This window comes from Lepidochelys kempii, chromosome 25, assembly GCF_965140265.1.
Source record: "Lepidochelys kempii isolate rLepKem1 chromosome 25, rLepKem1.hap2, whole genome shotgun sequence".
NCBI classification, from domain to species: Eukaryota; Metazoa; Chordata; order Testudines; family Cheloniidae; genus Lepidochelys; species Lepidochelys kempii.
Genome location: NC_133280.1, coordinates 13,353,310 through 13,372,717, shown reverse-complemented (window position 1 = coordinate 13,372,717; position 19,408 = coordinate 13,353,310). Strand labels below are relative to the sequence as shown.

Here is a 19,408-nt window from a genome sequence, read left to right as displayed (position 1 = left end):
ACAGCACATCTTGCTGCCCTTATACTCAGGGGCCAGAATGGATCCAAGGCAGCTGGGAATGACCCACAGCCCCTCCAGATCCCGCCCACCGACCAGAACAGCGCTTTGGGGTTGGGGGAGCTTGGGAGCAGCGAGAGGATCGGATAGGGTGACCAGATGTCCCGATTTTATAGGGACAGTCTTGATTTTTGGGTCTTTTTCTTGTATAGGCTCTTATTACCCCCCACCCCCTGTACGATTTTTCACACTTGCTGTCTGGTCACCCTAGGATCAGAGCCGGGAGTGGCAGCTGCCCTCAGGGCGAGGCTGACCTGTAATCCTCCCGGGTGGCGATCAGGCTGGACACGTTTCTCAGGATGCCTCCTCCGCTCTCGATGATGGCCAGTGAGTTGCTCTGGCACTTGTAGGTGAGGGTGCTCACCAGGAAGCCCAGGGCGCCCTGCACCAAGCAGATGGCGACTTTGTTCTCGGTGCTGTGAGCGGACAGGTTCCAGAGGGCGCTGAGGACACTCTTCAGGGTGGATTCCTAGCCAGGGTAAAATCACCATCAGCGTCCCTCTAGTGCAGGGCCTCTTTAACTGCACCGGCAGCATATCTGTGAGTGCATCTGCTTTGTACACACACCCTGCCGCCATTTGCACACTCACCGTAAGCATGCTCACTCCGTGCATGCCATGGCCACGTTTGCAGATCCAGCTCACTGTACACATGCCATCTCCTACGTACACGCTTATAGCGAGCGTGCAAGCCATCACCTGCTCTGTGCGTGCAAGGGCAGCGTTTGCACATGCAGCTCATTGTGAGCACGTAAACTGCCCCCCGTTTTGTGTGTGCACACGCAGCCCAGAGAGCAGGGCTCACGCCTCTTACCTTGGTGGCCCGCAGGGCGCACTGCATCAGGCCGGTCACGCTGCCCACCTCGCGCAAGATCTTCTTGCTGTTGATGTCGGCCCTCCAGGAGAGGTTCCGCAGGATGCTGGAGACCACCTGGGGGGAAGAGATGAGGATGTTCACACACAGGGCGGGACATGGCCAGCGTCCCGTGCTCAGCCCACCTGCTCCAGGCAGAGCTGTCAATACAGGACCGGAGCAGTTCGGTCACAGCCCAGAAGAGGGCAGCGTCATGACCCTCTTTCACCCCATCCACCCTGCCACCCCCAAAGTCTCCCAGCCCCCCGTCCTGTCCAGCACCAGCTCCTCGCTTGGCTGCCCTCAGCAGAGGGGATTTAAGGGCAGTTCCTGGGCCCCTTCGGATGATCCCAGGGCCTGCCGTGGAGCAGCCAGGCGGGATGAGCAGCAAGGACTCAGCCAGCCTGCTCCAGCAGGAACAGGAGCCAGCGAATCCTGCACCCAACAGCACACGCTGGTCCTGGTGAAAGGCACCAAGTCAGGGACCGGGCCGGGCTTTGCCCTGCAATACCAGGCAGCCTCGCCATGCATCGCTGGGTGCCAAGCATGGGGTATCCAGAGTCATCTCCCCTAGCCAGGCACCCCACTCTGTGTGAGTGCCCCCAAGGCACGAGGGGGCCTGGAATAACCCAGGCCCTGTGCAGCAGTCAGTAGCCAGCCCAGGTGTATGCCATGGCTCAGTGCACATGGGCACGACCCCCCAGGCGTCTGCAACAGCCCTGGGGGAGCCAGTGTCCGCCTACCTGGTGCAGCTCCTCGCTCTCGGAGGCCAGCTGGGCCACAATGGCCTGCATGCAGCCCCGGCGGGAGGACAGAGTCGCCTGCCAAGGGGAAGAGATGTTGTGGGGTCAGATCCTGCACACTCTCACCCTCCAGTGCAGCCCACGGGGGCCCCAGAGCCCCTGCCAGCGCTGGAAGGGACCACAGCTGGGTCACCCAACTCCCTGCAGCTTAGAGCCAGCTGAGATCACTGCTCCCAGGCCCCTTCCGAGACCCCACCCCATCTGATCCCCTTCCCTGACTTCTCCCTCTACTCTCCAGGCCCCTTCATCAGTCGCATCCGCACCAGGACCCCTGCTCTGGCTGCATTCCCCTAACCCCCCTGTCCCGCCCTCACCCCCAGGTCTCTGCTTCCCAGTCCCTGCCCCTGGGTCCTCACTCCCCTCCCTCCACTCCCCTGAGCCTTTATATCCCCTCCCCCCACACCCCAACCCTGGGGCCCCTGACCTCCCTCCCTCCTCCCATCACCTTCCCAAGTCCCCCAGCCCCTGGGCCTCCATTCCCCCCACCCCCCGCACCTTGTTCACCACGTCCCCGAAGGTGAGGTTGGTCAGCGCCATGCCCGCGTATCTCCTCAGCACCAGGTTGAGGGGGTCGCTGGTCATTTTGTGCATCTCATAATCCACCTGCAGCAGCTCAGCCACGGCCTGGAGACCACCTGGGGGACAATCCGGGTGTGGGTGGGGGGGTTACAGAGATGGACGGGCCCAGCCAGGCACTGCGGGGGGTCAACCCCCTCCCCCCCCGCCCCACGCTCCTCTTTGTGCCAATACCTCATGCCTGGACTCCGCTAGTTTGTCAGCAAGGGGGTGGAGCTGGGGGGTCCCATTGAAAAGGAGCCAGGGTGCTGTATTCCCAGCCCCCTCCCATGTGTTCCCCTCAGGCACCCACCCCACTGCCAGGCTGTGCCATGCAGGAGGGGCTTGCTCTGCCCATGGCATGGGGCACAGCAGCCCCCAGGGACTCTAACCCATTGAGTAGCGTCCTCTGCACTCCCTGTCCACCTGGGGATGGGGGAGCAGAGCCCAGATCCCTCTTGCAAGCTTTCCCCCCTCCCGGGGCCGCGCGGGGCTTACCCAGCTCGTTCATGGCCCGCCTGTACTCCTCGTCGAAGGAGAGCTTCATGATGGCACAGGTGGCCTGGCAGATCTGCGGCTCGATGGGCACTGGCACTGCAAGGAGAGCGGAGGTGAGCAACGGGCCACGCAAGATCCCAGCCCAGCCATGGATCAGAGATGCCCGGATCCATTAGCCGTCGGGATCCCCAAATCCCAGCCAGGCAGGAGGGGACGGGGCTGTTTTCCCATCAGAGAGGATCTGTTTTGCTAACTGGACCAACAGACTCCGTATGGCCAGTCCGCCCGGGGATCAGAACCAGGGGAGAGACACCTGTGCTTAACCAGGCCCTGCGCGTGCTCCCGGCACCCCTCCACCATGCGTGTGCACCTCACACACCTGTGTGTAGCCATGCCTGCACACACGCCTTCACTCACAATCACACACGTGCAGTGACCCCCGCACGCACACACCTGTAGTGCACACACTCAGCTGCACACCGACACCCCCGATGCACACCACGTGCAGACACACACATGCACCCAACACACACCATGCACGCACACACACACTCAGCTGCACACTGTGCACACACCCACCCCCGCACACTGAGCTGCACACCAACACACACCATGTGTACACACACCCAGCTGCACACCAACACACACAGACACCCAACACACACCATGTGCACACACACACCCCGACGCACACACACCCTGACACACACCATGCACACATCCACCACACACTCAGCTGCACAGCGACACACACACCCCCAACACACACTGTGTGCACACACACACCCTGACACACACCGTGCACACACACACACATTCACACCATGTTCATTCACACACACCCCGACACACCTGTTCACACACACACCCTGACACACCCCAAGTGCCCACACCGACACACACGCCCCAACGCACACCATGTGCACGCACACGCACTCAGTTGCACACTGACACACACCTACACCCCAAGACACACCGTGCGTGCACACACACAGACACACACTCAGCGGCACACCAGCAGGCAGTCACACATGCACCCATCTGTGCATGCACAGACATGCTTGCAACCCGCCCCCTCCCTACCCCCGCAGACACATGCTCTCTCCAGGCAGAAGCATCACGGTCAGGTGTCCCCTGCTCCCTGTGTCCCCCCCGCCACTCCGCTGGGAGCAGCAGGCCCTGGTGCCCCTGCTGGAGCCAGCGTCACCCTTCCCTACCGGCGCTGCCCTCGGCGCCCTGGCCCCCGTCTTTGCTCTGCATCTGCAGCCAGTCCCAGCAGGTCTCCGAGTAGGAGCGGATCTGTTCCAGCACATGCAGCGCCCGCATCTCCTTCTTGGCCTGGCCCTCGTCGGGCTGCGAGAAGACGATGTTGTGCAGGGCGGCGTTGGCCCGCATGCGGGAGTCCTTGCCGCTGCCGGGGCTCTGGGGGCCTCCCGGCGCCCTGTCCGCGTCGTGCAGGATCTGGATGAGGAGTGGGAGGCAGCCGGACTTGCGCATGGCCAGGCAGCTCTCCTGCGAGCTGGACATGGCCAGCAGGGTGCGGGACATGTCGTCCTTGTCCCGGGTGGCCAGCATGGACAGGAGCCAGAAGACCACTTCCACCTGCAGAGCACAAGCACTCAGTGGGTTACACTGCACCCCACCCTGGCCAGCCCCCCCCCAGCACAAATCCTGCTGCACCGTTCCCTCAAGTGCAGAGGTCCCCAAACTGTGGGGCGTGCCCCCCTAGGCGGGCATGGAGGAATGTTCAGGGGGGCGGGGAGGGAGCACCACCCAGCTCCGCTCCTGGCCCTGCCCCCGCCCCCAGCCCCCTTACTCAGCTCCAGGGAGGGGGTGTGCGGACAGGGGTAAGGGGGGGGCACAAGGTAAAAAGTTTGGGGACCACTGGGGTCCATTCAATGGTGGGCAAAGTGAAACAGACAAGAGACAGTTCAATTTCACTCAGCAGCTGCCAGCCACCTCTGGTCACCTGGGGACAAGCCTGGGGCAGGGGTTAATCCTTTAGGTGTGAGGAACTGGGGCACAGAGAGGGGAGGCTACCTGACTCGCCCAAGATCACACAACGAATGTCCTCTAACCTTCTCAGCACCTTGGGCCTGATTCTCCTCTAACTCACCTCGGTGGAAATCACGCTTGACCCCACTGAAGTTGGTGGGTTTACACTGGTGTACAAGTAACACAGGAACAGAATCAGGCTCCCTGCTTGCGTGAGGACCTAAATCTCAAGCCCTTTCCTAGTGCAATTAAACCAAGAAGCAACATGAGACCCCCTCCCCCCCCCGAACGGTGCTGGGGGAAATGTCGAATCAAATACTGGGGTCAGAGTGCATGATCTGAATAGACGTGTGTACGAACTGGGTAGCATCCCTTTAAATAGGTCGCATGCCTGCTGCTGGCACTCACTGTCTTCTGTGTCCCTGAAGCCACCAGAACCCTGTCAGAGCAGTGAGGTGTGAATGCAGCTAAGTCTGGCAAGTTGTACCTAGTCAGCGCATGTGGTTATCTGGACCCTGTTGCACCTGTGGGGTTCCTTCATTTCACATTTCTTGTGTAAATAGCCAAAGATGCAACAATAGACCAAGGGCAGGAGGGGAAACTGAGGCACGGAGCGGGGCAGTGACTCGCCCATGGTCACCCAGCAGGTAAGCAGCAGAGGTGGCAACAGAAGCTCTGGGCCCAATGCCCTATCTGCTACACAACACTGACTGGAGCCATTCGGAGCCGGGGAAGAACTCGATTTGCTCATCTCCAGCGAGCGTCTGTGTTTCCTCCGTCAAATGCCCAAGGGATGGGGATTCTCGTTACCTTATTGTTGCTGAGGTGGCTCCCTCCCTCCTCGGGATGTGTCGGGATGTCCAGGCTCCCATCCCCTTCCATGCCAGACAGCTTCCCACACAGCTACAAGAACAGAGCAGGGGGACGTCTAAGAACTTGTGACCTGTACAGAGCACACCCCTGCAGCTGCAGTGTTGGGCTGGCTGGCTCTGACTAGCCCCTGCAGGGTGGTGTGATTTTATTCTCCTCTCCCGGTCTGCTTGTCCCTGTCTCTCTGTCTGTCTCCTGCATCAGGCACACACAGAGCCCAGATCAGGGGCGAGTCTTGGTGCAATTTGCCCTCTCAGAGTGTAAATTACACCCCAGTTAACTCTACTCAGTGGGCCAGACGCAGAGGGAGCGTAAGGTGGATGACAACCAGAGCTAACTACAGGAGTCTCTGCAGCTGGAACTGAAGACCCAGTGTCTGTAGCTGGGGCAGTGACAGACTCACATCCCCTGTGGATCGGACATGGAGGGGGACCCGGGACACACTGATCAGTGGGTTCCACACCTTAAAGGTCAGCATAGGGCGTGACAGGGACTTGTACGCTGGAGGCATGTGTCACACCAGTTTTCACACCCTTAGATACACATGAGACCCAGTTCTGCTCCGTGTGAGGCTGGCAGCAAAACCCATTTCTTCTGAGGAGGCCAATCTACCCGCCTCAATAATACCACCCCATCAGTGGCTCATTCCAGGCAAGCAGACTCTCTGGGAATTGCTACGGGACGCTGGCTCTGTCCAGACCTGCTCTCAGCTCCAAGGGTGCTCCAGAAAGACACCCAGCAAAGTTCCAGTCGCCTTCCAGGGGGCAGAGGGGCCACAGATAGGCCCCAAAGCAGCAGAGGCTGGGATGGGAGGAGGCGTACATGGGACCCCCTCAGCGTCACATAACTGGGCTCAGCAATGGAGAGACGTTTGGGAGCAGGCTGTGCTCACTGAGACCTCGATTCAGCAAAACACTTGAGCACTCACTTAAAATCCCTTTGGCTTTCATGGGACTTGGTGCTTTCTGAACTGGGGCCTGCAGCCCCTGTTCTAGCCCTGGGGCAGCACCCAGCAAGAGCAGAAGTCCCGTTGACTTCAATGGGAGCAGGATTGCGCCCCTCCAGCTCAGTCCCGGGGTGGAACAGAGACTTCCAGCCTCCAGAGCCGGCGCTAAAAGGAGGGATACTGAACTGAAGGTGTCAGTGAACGGGGTGCCGGGTTGCAGGGATGCCAGGTGACTGTGTTAATATGCCACATGGATTTTCCTATGAGGCCAATGCAAGCTCCAGCATCTTCGCCGCACAGTGTTTTGCTAGGCCTTGCAATTAGGGTGGCCAGTTTTGGTTGGACATATTCCTGGAGGTTTCATCACATGACCTCTTAAATGAAAGATTACTCTTTAATGCCTGGAGACTCCAGGGCAGTCCTGGAGGGCCGGCAACCCTCCTTGCATAGTGGAGGAAATGGCCTCTGACTACATGTAGAAGGGCCAGTCCATCTTTCTACCACCATCCTTAGTGACACAACTCCCACTCCGTCCTTGGTCCTCAATCAGCCCATATTAAATTATTTTAAACCCTCTCTCTCAAAGTACTTAGACAGCCCCAATCCCATAGTATCTGAGCACCTCAAAGCCACCCTGTGAGACAGGGCAGCAATACTGTCTCCATTGCACAGATGGGAAACTGAGGCAGAAAGATGCTAAGTGTCTTGCCCAAGGTCACACACACAGTCTGTAGCAGAGGCAGGAATTAAACCCAGCTTTCCTGAGTCGTAGGGCAAACAGCCTAAGCACGGGCCTATCCTTCCTCACTACCGACCGGCCTTATTGCAGATATATGTAATAAAATATGTATTGCCCAGGGATTCAAGGCCTCAGGACTGAGCGCTTTGGCTTATTTCTCTTTCCAGGACAAATCCCCTTTTTAGCCAACAGTGCGATAATTGTCTTACTGACTCTAAACCTCTCCATCTTCCCAGGGCTTAGTTCCAAGCCCTGCTGCGCTTCGGCTTTGCATGGGGTTAAGGGAGAAATTCACAGCCAGTTCTGCTATCGATTTCTTGGGGCAGAGAAAGGCTCGGGGCAAAATAATTTGTCTCTGTACTTATTTAATCTCCGTCCCAGAAGGCAGAAGAGAGCTCACCAGTGCCTGTTGGGAGCCCAGAGTAGGAATCCCATGACCTCTGGCTTTTTAAACCCAGTTCAGATGTTAATGAAACCCTAGGGCGGAATTCTGATCCCCCTGAAGTCAATGGCAAAACTCCTATTCATTTTAATAGGGCCCAGATTTCATATATGGCCTCTGGGTTTAAACCCTGGGCACTTAACCCTTAGAAAAATGCTACAGTATTATGCAGTAATTACCCAAAACACTACAGCTTCCTGCCATATTACTGAAGGATTAAGGATTCAGGATTCTCACTGTAGAATACCTCAGTATTTTTAATAACATTGTAGGGTTCTTATCTTGTAGTATTTTTGTTTAAAAATACTATTTTTATTATAAACCTGTGTGGGGTGTTAAATAATACTGCAGTATCTTTGAAACAATATGGTAGTATTATTTCCTAGCACGACAGTATTTTTCTTTATAACCCTCTAGTATTTTTAATACAAAAGCCAAAGCTTTTATTGTACAGCGGCAGGTATTTTTTCTTTACCAATGATAGAGTATTTTTCTTATTACGTAATATAGTTAATAAAACCATGGCATTTCCCCTTATAATGCTGAAGTATTTTTAAAGGGCTGTACTATTTAATAATACTGTAGTATTTTGTTTAAATGCTGCAGTATTTTTCTTATCATTTAGTATTTTTCTTATCGTTTAATATTTCTAATAAAACCTGAAATGTTTTCCCCCTTTTAATAGGATAGTATTTTTGAAAATACTGTAGTATTTTTTTAAATGCTGCAGGTATTTTTCTTACCGTTTAGTATTTTTCATAAAACCTGAAATGTTTTCCCCCTTTTAATAGGATAGTGTTTTTGATAATACTGTAGTATTTTTTTTAAAATACTGCAAGTATTTTTCTTGAACAATTTTGAAGTATTTTTCTTATCATTTAGTATTTTTCATAAAAACTGAAATGTTTTCCCCTTTTTAACAGGATAGTATTTTTGATAATACTGTACATTTAAAAATGTATGTAGTTAATTTTATTCCTACAATCACGGTATTTTCCTTATTATGCTGTCGCATTTTTAATTCAGTATTGTTTAGTATCTTTGGGAGAATAATGCTGTCGCATTTCAGTTCTGCTGCAGGATTTTAGAAACAACACTGCAGCATTTTAATCTTACAGCAGCTTTTAAAATACGGTGTTAGCACCGTTACTACCTCCATAATAGTGAACCATTACGATTTGAACATTAATGTGGGTTTTAAATAATACTCTTGTACTTTCGTATGACTGGAGTGTTCAGAGACAGGGTTTTTTCACAGAATGCCGTGGTAGTTTTGTGCAGTTCGGGCAGGATATTCGCAGTCAGTGGCCTTTGCTGAGGACTGCGTTAGATCCGTGGGGTCAGTGACACACATCCAGCCTGGGGAGCAGTGGGACTAATGCCGGGGCCTGGGACGCATCTGCCCCGCCCCCACCCCCACCCGCTCCTGACTCCCAGCATGGGGGCAGGCTCAGCCACTGGACGCAGATGACCCTGCGACAGCTCTGCAGAATCCAACGCGGGGGCCTGCCAGCATCTCCCCTCATGGCCTACTTCTCGTCGCCATGGCAACTGCCCATTTCATGGTGCCCGAGACACACAAAGGCCTCCCGCTCAGTGGGGCGGGGAGGCCTCGGCGACCTGCCTGCCTCTAGCGCCATTCTCACCCCCATGCCAAGCAGCCTCCTCCAGCATTCCCACCCTGAGAGAGAGAGAGCGACCTGGGCCTGGGGTGTGTGCGCAAGGGGAGGTCTCCCCCGCCTTGGTGCAATGAGGGGGGTGTGCAGGTGGAGAACGGGCACACCTGGACAGTTGTGGGGCGGGGGAGTGCATGCCTGTGTTTGCAAGCACACGCCCCCATTGGGTGCACGTGCAATGGGTCAGTGCAGGGGAGTTTGTGGGTGACTACAAATGGCAGATGCAAGTGTGCGAGCCCACACGTAAGTGTGCACATGAGTCTGGAGCGCAGGGGTGAATGTGCAGGTGTGCACGCCTGTGGGTGATGCTGTGCATGCCGGCGAATGAGCGACACTCGCGGTGTAGACGGCTGGGTGTGACACCGTGGGGGGGTGCACAGTGGCATTGCACGCACAGGACAGGGACTCTGCAGCTTTCTGTGGAACAGGCGGCCCTAACTGCACCATCCCCCGCCACCTTGCGAGGTTAGCACCATGCCCCCCTCCCGCGGGGGCTGCAGTCCGAGGCCCAGTGGACTCGGCTCCTGCCCCGTTACCTGCGGCTCCGACATCTGCACCTGGTCCTGAGCCTCCATCAGCTCCTTGTCGATCTGCTCCAGGCGGGACGCTCGGATCTGCGGGGATTTAACCACAGAATCAGCAATCACCAGCCCCCCCGCCCCGCCCCCCCGACCCAATGCCTCTCAGCCGTGTCCCGTGAGGGGACGGGATCAGGCAGCACGGGGCCTAAAAGAGAGGCAGGCTCGGCCACTAGGTGGGAAAGGGGGACAAAGGGAAGGGCGGGCAGCCTTTTCCCAGATGAGCTACTCCTCCTCTCCCCCCATGGTAGAACATGATCCTGATTCCTACCCACCCCCTATTGTCCGGCTGTGTGGGTAGGGGGGTTGCACTAACTACCCATATTTCTGAGGTGATGGGGGACAGCCTGATCTCCCCCAATGCCTCCCATTGCCCATATTTTTGGGAGGGTTGTTGCTTCCTGATCCACTACTCTCCCCCTGCCCCCCAAGACACACACTGCCCAGCTTTGGGGGGAGGGCTTTGCAGTCTGATCCCTCCCGTTACTTGGTTTTGCAAAGGGGGGGCTGCATTACTGGGGGAAGAGGGGGGAGGCTGAAGGGAAATAACCCGCAGGAAGGGAGCAGCTCCCCTGCCCTGACCTGAGCCCTCTGCACCATCTCGTCGGTCGTCCCGAAGCGCTCCTCCATGAGCGAGCGGATGTGCTGGGCCTCGAACTCTAGCTGCTGTCGGATCAGATCCATCTGCATAGAGAACTGGGAGCCGGGAGGAAAGGCAGGGCATGAGGGGCGGGATCCCAGCAGCCCGCCTGGCCCCGCTCTCCCCCAGCACAGGATATTCTCTACGGGAGGCGTATCCCACGGGGCAAAGCGCATCCTTCGGGACAGGGGATTCGCTCAGGTCTTGGGCTGAGTCCTCAACACCCCTTGAGCCCCTGGGACCTCCCAGCACCCAGGTACGCCTGGCAGAGGAGGGATCCCAGTCAGCTCAGGTTTCGGGCTGGTCCCTGGGACCAGGAACTCACCGTCTCCACGTGCGGTAGCTCGTCCAGGCGCGTGGAGAGGCTCTGCAGCTGTGTGTAGTACCAGAGCTTCTCCTTCTCCTCCTTCTCAATCTCGCTCAGCAGGAAACACCTGGAGAAGGGGACGGGGTAGAGGGCGGGCAGTCATGGACGCCCCACTCCATGGACCCCACCCCCAGTGCTGACACCAACCCAACCCCAGGCCCAGCCAAAACCCTCGTGAGGAGGGGGAAGAGCGACAGGAGAGGGATAAATCCTCTAGGAGCCTCTTCACCAGGCTCTCCCCACACTGAGCCAAACTCAAGGGCTGGCTAAGGGCCCTGGGAGCGTCCCAGGCAGGGGCACACAGCAAGGTGATGGGCAGAACGCTGGGTAATGGGAGCAGCAAAGGGGTCCCTTAGCCACCTGGTGAGCTAGGGCTCAGACACTGTGGGGATGGGGGCAAGATGGAGAGAGACAGACAGACAGACACAGGGGTGCGCAGGGGGACAGACAGACAGGTGGGTGCACAGGGGGAAAGGCAGACAGACAGACAGAGGGATGTGTAGGGGGACAGACAGATGGATATGTAAGAGGCCAGGCAGGCAGACAGGTGTGCCAGGGGAGAGGCAGACAGACGGAGGTATATGGGTATACGGAGACAGGCAGGCGGGTGTGTAAGTTTACCTCTCTCTGTCCAGCTCCTCCAGCAGCCTGATGGTGGCCCGACTCAGCTCCCCCATGCTGTCCTTCTTCTGGGGAGCAGCTGAGTGCAGGGGGCTGCTCTCGGGGCAGGCGAGCTCAGGCACCAGGGCGGGAGGCTGGAACTTCAGGTTGTAGAGGCTGGTGATGTCCATCTGCAGAGCTGGGGAGGCAGCAAGAACCTTGTGTGGACGGTGGTCAGAGAAACAGCGGGACTGAGCCTTGCCAGAGGCCCCCAGGTCTTGACCCGGCCCTGGATCGCTGCTCCCCGAGAGGACGGTTGTAGCATTGCAAGGCACCCTCAAAACAACCTCTGCCAGCATCCAGCAGCCGGCCAGGCCAGCCTCAGGAGAGGGTGGGGAACCCAGGCTACGCTGTCCCAGCCAGCAGCCACTTCAAGCTGCATCCTCAGCTCCATCAGAAGCCCCAGGGCCTGGTGACAGCTCACACAGTCTCTGCCCCTCCTTTCCCCCTGGGGTGAATCCCACACACCGGGTCATAGGTGGGGCAGTGAATCGAGCCCCTGGTTGTTACATGGTTCCATACCCAGCTTATCGCACAGTCTGGTCCCGGCCACACCAGCAAACTCAGCATGGTGGGAGTGGGGAGCGCTAGCTTATTATAATATGCTGCCCCGATACGCCACATGCATTTCCCAGCAAAGTGAAGGCTGCTCATGGATCAGATGGACGTGGGCAGAGTTAAGGGGAGTTAAGTGGGCCAGCACCTCTTCATGCTCTGCTCACGCTGGGAGGGGAACCGCACAGCTGTGTCTGAACAGGATTCTGGCTGGCTCTGCCAGGGACTCCCTTGGCACTGGGGATGGGGGAGGAACAGAGCTGGATTAAGGGGCCCCTGAGGTGCCAGGCTTGGGGGGTGCCGGACTCAGGGGGTGCTGTTTTTGTTGTTAGGATCTGTAAATCTGTAATTATTCATGCTATCAGACAAATTTATCGTCTTATAAGACAGGGATGAATCACGCATGTAAATCGTGCATCAAAGTCGCGAAATGGGCTGCAAATGCAATAAGAAAGAAGGTATTCAAATGGAGGCGGGGTCCGCCGAAGGCGGGGTTCGCCATTTGGTCTAGGGCCAGTCCTGGGGGCAGTTCCTCAGATAGTGCAAAGCAGAGTAGCTCCATTGAAGCAAATGAAACTGCTCATGTGTTTCAAGCACACAGGTAGGTGTTTGCAGGATCAGGGCCGACAGGTGCATCGAAGGAGCCAATGGATCATTGGCCCTAAATTCCTATTATTAAATGAGCAGTCTAGGGTTAGAAATCCTTTCTCCCTCCCACCCTTTCAGCATGCGACTTCCATGTGTGTAAAGTTAAATAGAGCCTGATGCATAGTAAGGATCACGACCTTCTCCAAGGTCACACAGGGAGTCAGTGGAAGAGCTGGGAAAAGAACCCAGATCTCCCGAGTCCCAACCCAGCAGCCCATCCGCTAGACCCTACTCCCCTCCCAGTGGTAGCAACAGAATCCAGGACTGATAACCCCCAGGACCCTGCTCTAACCACTAAGCACAACTCCCCCATCTGCGCTGGGACTAGAACCCCGGAGTCCTGGCCCCAGTCCTCTCCGCCATGCAGAACACTGGCCTTTTTGTTTCTTGGATCAAGGACAATTTACTTTCCATGTTGCCTCCAGCCCCCAGGTTCTGGGCTTCTTGCTGCATCACCCCACCGGCCACCATAAGCTCTGCAGGACTCCCCTTGTGCAGAACAGAACCCCACCTGCCCTCACCTCACTGGACGGGTCACTTCTTTGGGCTCACTCACCTTTCAGCTGGTCCAGGACCTCCGTCTGCCCGGAGGACACCATGACCCGGGCCTCTTGCTCCAGTTTGCCCTGAAGGTGCTTCAGGACTTCCTAACAAACAGGGAACACAGTGTGAATGAGTCAAGCCAGCCAGGCCCCTGCAGAGAAGCCAAGATGCAGATGGGCCACAGAGATGGGGCTCCCCTCTCACTCCCAAGGGGGATCCCCGCAGGGCAGGCTGGCTGCGCTCCTGGGGGGACTGTCAACAGCAGGGATCAAACCCCCGCCTGCACTAGCCATGGCCGGCGCAGGCCCACCGGCTGCTACGCCTGGACTAGGCACCAGCAGTGAGGAACACACCACCACAAGCGTGTGGGTTACACGTACGGGCCCAGGGGATGGGCCAAGAACATCCATTTCCAGGGCTCCTAGCTCAGCCCCTTTCACCAGCTCTTCCCAGCAGCAGGGGAACGAGAGGCAAAGTCAACATCTCAGCTGGTATCACTCCAGCCAGGCCAGCGGAGGGGGGGGACACAACGGGGGGGATCGCGAATGCGCTCAGCTCCTACTGCTCTCCCTATGCTCTGACTGAAGCACAAGCTGCCGGGGGGGGAGTGGGAGAACATTAAATACATGCCCCAATGAGCTCTAGTACAGAGAGGACCTGATTAACCCTTTTGGGGGGAGGGGGGAGAAGGGAAAAAGAGTCTTAGCTCCAGGTGGGGAAACTGAGGCATGGAAAGGCCAAATTCACTGCCTAGCCAGGGTGTAAATCCGAGCAGAACGTGACCAAAAGCAGAGCAGGGGGTCAGAACACTGGACTTCCCAGCTTCCTGCCTTGCGCTCCGCCCACTAGGCCTCCCTCCCTCTCCAGGAAACCCAGATGAAAACTCGCCACCCCACCCTGCTGCAGGGCGTTGGGTGATTTGCTCAGCAAGGGCCGGGAGAGAGGGCTGGGCCCTGGGGCCGGCAGCGCCTTCACCTTCATGTCCGAGGTCTCATTCTCTAGCTTGGAGAGGTGGCTGGAGTTGTCCTCCAGCTCCCTGCGCAGATGGGTGTTCTCCTTCTTCAGCGCCTCCACTTGCCGCACCAGCTGGTCATAGGATGCTATGGAGCCAGACATCTTCAGCTCCTCCAGCGCCTGGGGAAAGAGAGAGTCGTGGGTGCGCCGTCCCCGGCAGGGACCCCCTGCGCCCTGGAGTGCCCTGTTAGTAGGTGTGTTCTAGCAGTATCCAGCTTGAGCCCCATTCAGCAGAAGCACCGGAGGCTTGTGCACGGGGGGCGGGGGGGTTTGCAGGTCCTGATTCAGTGCTGGCTAACGGGAGAAATCCATTGCAGATGGGCAGGGGCTCAGATCCTAGGTAAGGGGGGGCCAGAGAAGTACCATAGCAAGAAATGGGGGCCCCAGGGTGCTGTCCGGAGAGCCAGTCCCTGACCCGGTCTAAGACAGACCAAGGCAGGGTTAATAGTCCTACCTGTCAATTGGGGACCTCAGGCCCAAAGAGAGTCAGCGACTTGTCCGAGGTCACCCAGGGAGTCGGCCGCAGGGCTGAGAACTGGCCCCAGACCTGCAGCCCAGGCCGGTGTGCTCAGTGCCACAGGCGGAGGGGAACAGGGGTGGGGGGTGATGTGCCCAGGGTCACCCTGCCAGCCAGGAGCAGAGCTGGAAACGGCAGCACCCGACCCACTGAGCCACGCTGCCCTTAGGACCTGCCCAGTGAGCTCACGTTACCCTGCATCCTTCTAGGGACCATCTCTTCTCTCACTCCTATCTCACCAGCCGACCTTCTCCCCATCTGCTGCAGCTCTCTGCCCATCTCCCCCACCAGTATCTCTGTCCATGCGCCCGCAGCCTGCCCGCCCGTCCACTTTGTTCTCCGCAGCATTTGCTGGACGAAGCTCCTGGGCAAGGATCCTGCCGGGGGGTGACGGAGCTGCCGGGGCTCAGAGAGCAGCAGGCCCCAGCCGAGGGGATCCTCAGATCAGGTCATGGCTCCTTTGGGTCTCTCCTGCCTTTCCCCCTGGAAGGACACGCTCGGCTCCCGGGATTCCCCTTGGCCTCGGACAGTGCACCTGCTGCAGTGACCAGCACCCACTCCCCGCACCCCACACCCACCCGCTCAACCAGAAACACCCGCCCTGGCTGGAGGCTCCAACGGGGGACACTCAGTGTGGTTGGGTGGGAGCAGGGCGGCTGGATCCCAAGGGCTTCCCTTTGATGGGATGAAAACTTTCCAGCACCTCCTAGTGGCTGACTGAAAAACAGCACAGGCCCCAGAGGGGCTCCTAGAATCTCCTGGCCGCATATAGATGATCAAATCCAAGAGTTTGCAGCTGCAAGGAGGGTTAAGGGGGACGGGACTTGGACACTGCAGCTGGAAAGGGCCGGTTGGGTGTAAACCCACGCACCCAATTCGATTCTATTTCCTCAGGGTGCTTCACACCTCTGATCCCGCAGCGCGGCTCCCTTTGAAGTCAGGGGGAGCTCTGCATGGGGAGGTGCTTGTAGGACTCGGCCCTCCAGGCGGTGCTCACGTTGGGATTGAGGGTCAGTAGCATTGTGGGGGATGAGGGGGCAAAGCCCAGGGCTGAGATAGTAGAGAGGCTGTGGGTCAGGTGGGACTGAGGGACATTGACAGAGCTGTGGAGAGCCCAGGGCTGGGATAGCAGAGGGCTGTGGGTCAGGACTGAGGGGCACCAGCAGAGCTTGGGGTGGGGAGCCCAGGGCCGGGATAGCAGGGGGCTGGCAGACAGGCCGCAGGGGCGAGGACAGAGGGGTATGGAAACAGCTCTCACAGCAGCTGGCTTCGCAGGCCTAGCCTGTGCTGTTATTCCCATGCGCCCTCTCTGCTCTGCAGGGCCCCTCTCGCTCTTCCCTCCCTGTCTCCCGGCACAGGATGTGGCAGCTCAGAGCTTGGCAGCAGAGGCCCCCGTCCCACATCACCAACCTGCTGCTGCCCTGGCAGACATTCCCGGGCCTGTCGGGACTGGTGGGGCAGCCGGCGTGGCTCTCACCCCAGATAAAGGAGCTCCCAAAACCGCGCCAGCGTGGGGGAGCTAATCCCACCCTGGATTACAACATTAGCGCCATAAAGAAGCATTTGCAAGGCAGCATTAGCCCAGCCAGTTTCCCTTATTAGGGAGGGGATTTGCTATTAGCTGAGCTGAGCACACTCAAAAAGCTAATGCAAGGAGACGCAGGTTTGCAGGAGTCAGCTGGCCCTGCAATGTGCCAGGCAATCGTCCTGTTCCCAGGCAGTGCTGCGCTGGCAAAGCCTGGCACGTGGCACCCAAGGGGGAGGAGCTGGCAGCGTGACCCCGAGCTGGAAAACCGGGGAGGGGCACCAGTGCCAATCACTTGCTGTATGATGCATTAGCCAGGCGCTCGCACTGGCTTCGTGATGCCCAAAGCAGGGGCTGGGCATCTCCTGGCATCGCCTCTTTGGGGGGTGGTTTGCACAGCACCGCAGGGCTGCTCTGTGAGGGTAAAGGGGCCTTTAGACATGGCAGCGGCACCAGCCCAACCCCGCAGCCAACACAGTTGCCGTCTGGCAGGGGAAGGCTCAGGAAAAACCCTGGAGTACCCAGGAGTAACAGTCCAACCCTGCAGTGGGTTCAGCCTGTGGCCTCGGGGCCATTTCTGAACCACACCCTGGTGTTTATTTCCTCTCCCCCACACCCCAGTTGCTACACACAGCAAAAAGACACCCCCAGATCGCCCCGCCCAGATTGGGGGCGGGGGAGGGATAGCTCAGTGGTTTGAGCATTGGCCTGCTAAACCCAGGGTTGTGAGGGGGCCATTTAGGGATCTGGGGCAAAAATTGGGGATTGGTCCTGCTTTGAGCAGGGGGTTGGACTAGATGACCTCCTGAGGTCCCTTCCAACCCTGATTTTCTGTGAGATGCCCCGACTAGGTTCACAAAGAACAGCCAACCCCAGCCAGAGAGAGAATGGCACACCCAGGGGAACTCAAAGGGTTAAATCCGAGCTGGCAATTCATCAGCCAGGCCCAGCCACCTGCCCTCCAAGTGACAGGCCCTTACAACCCCTGGCCCTGCTGACTCCTAAGCGTCCCCCATCCCCCTCCTTCCTTCACCCTTGATCACCCTGCACAAGCCCCCCAGAGGTGCTATCTCTCCCCCACCTCCTCCCCTAGCCTTCCCCTTTGTCCGTCTGTCTTCTCCTGGGTCTCTCTCCCTCTCACTCCTTTCGCTTTCTTTTCCTTTGGAAGGGAACAACAAAGGATCCTTTTCCCCCAGCCCATCTTGCTGAGCCCCCTCTGTTTCACCAGAGACCCCCCTCACTGCAGGCCGCACTGGAGCAGACCAATGGTCCGGCTGGCCCAGTCTCCAGTCTTCTGACAGCGGCCGGGGCCAGGTGCTTTGGAGGAAATGACCAGAATAGGGCAATTATCCCCCCCGTCATCCAGTCCCAGCTTCCTGCAGTCCCCTGCACCCTCCCTCCTCTGCTCCCCCATATCCCACCCCCCAGCTACCCCCCCTCCCCTCTAACCTCCAGCTCTCAGGGCTGCCCCCACCTCCTTCTCCTGGCCCGCTGGCTCCGTGTTCCAGGCCAGGGCGTCCTGGACGGCCTCTCTTTCCACTCGTTACCCCGAGGGCCTGCCCGGCAGGCTGGGGGGCGTCCGATGTCCTGGTGAACGCTGCATGTTCGGCCCCATCCCAGGTGCCGCATCGACATTCGTTCACCGGGGGTGGCTTCCGTGTTCAGCTAATTTCCTAGCAGCCCCCCCCCGCCCGCCCCGGCATCGCCACAATCTGACCGGAGTCGGCGGCTGGGCTTTGTTTACCACGCGCGAGCGCCGTGCGTGCTCATTCCTTCACACGCTGCCCGGGGGCTAGGAAAGCAGCCCCCCTCCCTCCCCAACTGGAGCATGGGTTAAAATTCTCTCACAGGATATTTTTTGCTGCTGCCTTTGAGGGTGCAACCCTCTCCCTCTGCCTGGGGTTCGGTGGTGCCCCGGGGGAAGGCTGGAGCCCTCAGCGGGGAGGAGTTGCAGGTGAGGTACCCCCACTCCAGTCCAATGGGCCTCAATCCTAACCCCAGGGGGCCCCGACAGGGCCCAAGGGGAAGTTTGGGTTCCTGCTGCCCCATTCAGCCCTTTGGCCCTCTGCTGAGGGGGCCACCAAAGGGGACCCTTAGGGCCAGGTTTTCAAAAAAGCTCAGCAGTTAGCAGCTCCCACTGAGAACAATGGGGTACCCCCTCCCCCACTGAGAACAATAGGGAATCTCTCCCCTCCCCCACCAAGAACAATGGGGCATCCCTCCCTCCCCTCCTGAGACCAATGCGGTATCCCCCCTCCCCCACTGAGAACAATAGGGCATTCCCTTCCCTCACTGAGAATAAGGGCATCCCTCCCTCCCACACTGAGAACAATGGGCCATCTCTCCCCTCCCCCACCGAGAACAATGGGCATCCCCCTCCCGCACTGAGGGAAATCTGGCCCTTATTGATAATGGCACTACTGGGTCTTTGTGATGTATCCGTTGGAAACTCAACCGAGATCAGGACTCATTCACCCCGGTGCCACCAATGAGCCACCAGATGGTTCTCGCACAGCCTAGATTGGAACCAGAATCACAGATGTGAGCAGCCGGGAGCTGCTCTGGTACCCCCGAACTGAACGGAACAAAAATGGAACCCTAAAATACAACACACACACACATCGACACCCACACTCACTCTCTCTTCGATCGGGGACCGACTACGGCAAGGTGTTGCTGTCCAATGTGCCAGTCAAACCAAGAGCTGAGCGAATGTTTCTTTCAGTCATAATTTATTATGATTAATTATTTATCCTGTGGTAGCAGCCAGGAGCCCCAGCCACGGCTCGGACTGTGCTGCGCTAGGCGCTGTACAAAGGCAAAACAAAAAGACAGTCCCTGCCCCCAAGAGCTCACCATCGCCCCAGCTGCATTCCTGTGTCACCTGCCCCCGAGGCGCTCAGGGCACTTTGCACAGGTCAGTAAGCC

The 19,408-nt window shown here is 57.9% G+C and overlaps 1 protein-coding gene across 3 annotated transcripts in view; it reads right to left on the bottom strand.

Moving 5' to 3' along the window:
• The window catches only part of APC2 (APC regulator of WNT signaling pathway 2), a 46,581-nt gene that overhangs the window by 11,981 nt on the left and 15,192 nt on the right, over positions 1–19,408 (bottom strand). The window contains exons 2-14 of one of the 3 annotated variants that reach the window (XM_073323878.1): positions 14,400–14,558; positions 13,438–13,528; positions 11,640–11,817; positions 10,977–11,085; positions 10,594–10,707; positions 9,970–10,047; positions 5,571–5,663; positions 3,983–4,367; positions 2,766–2,861; positions 2,208–2,347; positions 1,653–1,730; positions 871–987; positions 312–526 (exon numbers count right to left, since the gene is read on the bottom strand). In XM_073323878.1, coding sequence (XP_073179979.1) covers positions 312–526; positions 871–987; positions 1,653–1,730; positions 2,208–2,347; positions 2,766–2,861; positions 3,983–4,367; positions 5,571–5,663; positions 9,970–10,047; positions 10,594–10,707; positions 10,977–11,085; positions 11,640–11,817; positions 13,438–13,528; positions 14,400–14,558 — 1,853 coding nt within the window. Of the gene's footprint in view, positions 1–311; positions 527–870; positions 988–1,652; positions 1,731–2,207; positions 2,348–2,765; positions 2,862–3,982; positions 4,368–5,570; positions 5,664–9,969; positions 10,048–10,593; positions 10,708–10,976; positions 11,086–11,639; positions 11,818–13,437; positions 13,529–14,399; positions 14,559–19,408 lie in introns of those variants that run through there. The other 2 variants (XM_073323879.1, XM_073323880.1) reach the window with 2 other exon arrangements.